General features: G+C 56.1%; 1 protein-coding gene across 1 annotated transcript in view; it reads left to right on the top strand.

Annotated features, from left to right (window-relative positions):
* SPRG_19987 (hypothetical protein) overlaps nucleotides 1–2391 on the top strand; it is a gene marked incomplete at both ends in the record, with an annotated part of 2719 nt that extends 328 nt beyond the window's left edge. Inside the window, 11 exons of the mRNA XM_012345128.1 lie at nucleotides 18–202; nucleotides 253–349; nucleotides 398–547; nucleotides 599–739; nucleotides 788–874; nucleotides 923–1120; nucleotides 1169–1203; nucleotides 1254–1391; nucleotides 1448–1787; nucleotides 1835–2092; nucleotides 2149–2391. Coding sequence (XP_012200518.1) covers nucleotides 18–202; nucleotides 253–349; nucleotides 398–547; nucleotides 599–739; nucleotides 788–874; nucleotides 923–1120; nucleotides 1169–1203; nucleotides 1254–1391; nucleotides 1448–1787; nucleotides 1835–2092; nucleotides 2149–2391 — 1872 coding nt within the window. The remainder of the gene's footprint in view (nucleotides 1–17; nucleotides 203–252; nucleotides 350–397; nucleotides 548–598; nucleotides 740–787; nucleotides 875–922; nucleotides 1121–1168; nucleotides 1204–1253; nucleotides 1392–1447; nucleotides 1788–1834; nucleotides 2093–2148) is intronic.
* Nucleotides 2392–2416: the final 25 nt, after the last annotated feature.

The following is a 2416-nucleotide window of genomic DNA, read 5'->3' as shown; positions in this document are numbered from 1 at the left end:
ACGACGTCTTGCCCAAGATCATCTACTCGTCGCGGACGCATACGCAGCTCAAGCAGGTCGTGAAGGAGCTCAAGCAGACCGCGTACAAGCCCAAGGTCGCGATCCTTGGATCGCGCGAGCACCTCTGCGTCCACCCCGAGATCTCCAAGATGCGAGGAACGCAGCAGAACCACTCGTGTCGCCAAGCCGCCAAGCAGATGCGGTACCCCATGCTTCCTCTTCATCCCGAATGCGACGATGCCATGGCACTAGCTGCATCTTCAAATCGGGCTACGACCAGTCCAAGAAGGGCGGCAATCCGCGCATCATGGACATTGAAGAGCTCGTGACCGTCAACCGCGAGCGACAGGTTGCCTTCTCGGCGCTCTGCAGTAGCAAGTATCGACGCATGATGTAGATCTGCCCGTTTTACGCAAGCCGCGACATGCTGTCCAAGGCCAACGTCATCTTCATGCCGTACAACTACCTCGTGGACCCGCCCCTCCGCGCCTCCCTCGGCGTCTCCCTCGAGAACGCCATCTTGATCTTTGACGAAGCTCACAACGTCGTACGTGGTCTTCTCTGATCCCTATTACAGGACATGCATGCTTCCATGCAGGAATCAATTGCGAGCGAGGCGGCGTCGTACAGCCTCTCGACCGAAGACATTCAAGGCTGCATCAAGGAGGCGCAGGAGTGCCATCGCATGATTGCGACCTCGCGTTACGTGCCGGAAGAAAGCTCGTTCCTAAGCACGCAGGTAGCGACCATTGGCTCGTCTCGATCCAAGCCAAGATCATGGGATTAGTCGGTGACCACCCTCATGGAGCTGCTCATGGAGATTGAGCGAGGGCTTCTCTCGTTTCCCGTCTCCAAGGATGGCGGCTGCACCAAGGTATTTACGACATCTCGGTTTTGTCGAGACGACAGGATGCTTGCGTAGCCGGGCGAGTACATTTTTGACTTTTTCAAGGCGTTCAACATCTCGTTCGACACGGCGCCGATGGTTCTTGGCATCTCGGAGCAAGTGATCGAGGCTATCACGGACGGCGGCAATGCGAGCAACCCGCGCAACTCGAAGCTCGAGAGCCTTGTCTCGTTCCTCAAGACGATCTTCCGGGACAAGGACAACCACCACAAGGTTGCAATATATCTGAATCCTATTCTTATTGCAATCTGGCATGCATAGATGACCAAACAATTCCGCGTGCATATCCAAGAAGAGTTCGTCGTCCTTGCAACTTGATTCTTATGTATTGAGAAGGAACGAGTAGGACGCAAACATCCCGACGGTACCAGTCGGGGCCTCCTGTCATGAAGACGATGCGCTGGTTCCACTACTGGTGCTTCCATCCGGGCGTCGCCATGCAAGAAATTTACGATCAAAAGGTCCACAACATCATCCTTACGAGGTATTGCACACCCGGCTTCACACTGTCCTGCTCAACTATGATTGGAATTCTTATAGCGGGACGCTTTCGCCACTCGATACCACCACCAAAGAACTGGGGATTCCGTTTCCCATTCAGCTCGAAAACTGTCATGTCGTTGACGCGTCGCAAGTGTGGCTCGGCGTCGTGGGCGTTGGCGTCACGGGGAAGCGCCTCAACAGCAGCTACCAATACCGGAGCTCGGTCGAGTACCTCGTCGAGCTCGGCAACACGCTCATCAACTTTGCTCGGCTCGTGCCGAATGGCCTTCTCATCTTCTTCCCGTCGTACACGATCATGGACCAATGCGTTGCGCACTGGCAGCTCAAGCCCGCCAACCAGCAACCGTGCATTTGGGACCGTCTCTTGCAGCTCAAGGTAATGCATCCCGAGCGACACCATTCGACAATGATGTGTCGGGACAGACGATCCATGTCGAGCCCAAGAACCGGTTCGAGTTTGCTGACGTTGTGACGGCGTACCACGACGAAATCAAGTCGAATCCGCAGGGCGCCATCTTCATGGCGGTGTGTCGCGGCAAGGTCAGCGAAGGCATTGACTTTTCCAACGAGAACGGCCGCGCGGTCGTCATCACCGGCCTTCCGTTTGCACCGATCAAGGACCCCAAGATTGTCCTCAAAAAGGAGTTTTTGGACCAAGCGATTGTGCCCCCCGGCGAGTCGGTGCGCTGCGAAATGCCACGAACCAAGTTCTCATTCGTGACATATGCCATGTGTAGAAACTCACAGGCAACAACTGGTACGTGCAACAAGCTGCGCGCGCCGTCAACCAAGCGATCGGCCGAGTGATTCGCCACCGTCACGACTATGGCGCGATCATCCTCCTCGACGAGCGCTTTGGCTACGCGCAGCAGCGCGGTACGCTCTCCAAGTGGCTGCAATCCTACTGCCACAACTTCAGCAGCTACGGTGCGGCCCATGAAATGCATACACCACCACAAACCTCAACCTTGTACCGATAGGCGAAGCCCACGGCACGCTCGTCCG

The sequence above is a fragment of the Saprolegnia parasitica genome, assembly GCF_000151545.1.
Source record: "Saprolegnia parasitica CBS 223.65 unplaced genomic scaffold supercont2.21, whole genome shotgun sequence".
Classification (NCBI taxonomy): Eukaryota; Oomycota; class Saprolegniomycetes; order Saprolegniales; family Saprolegniaceae; genus Saprolegnia; species Saprolegnia parasitica.
The sequence above is the reverse complement of the archived record's forward strand: the minus strand, read 5'-3'. Positions and strand labels throughout refer to the sequence as shown.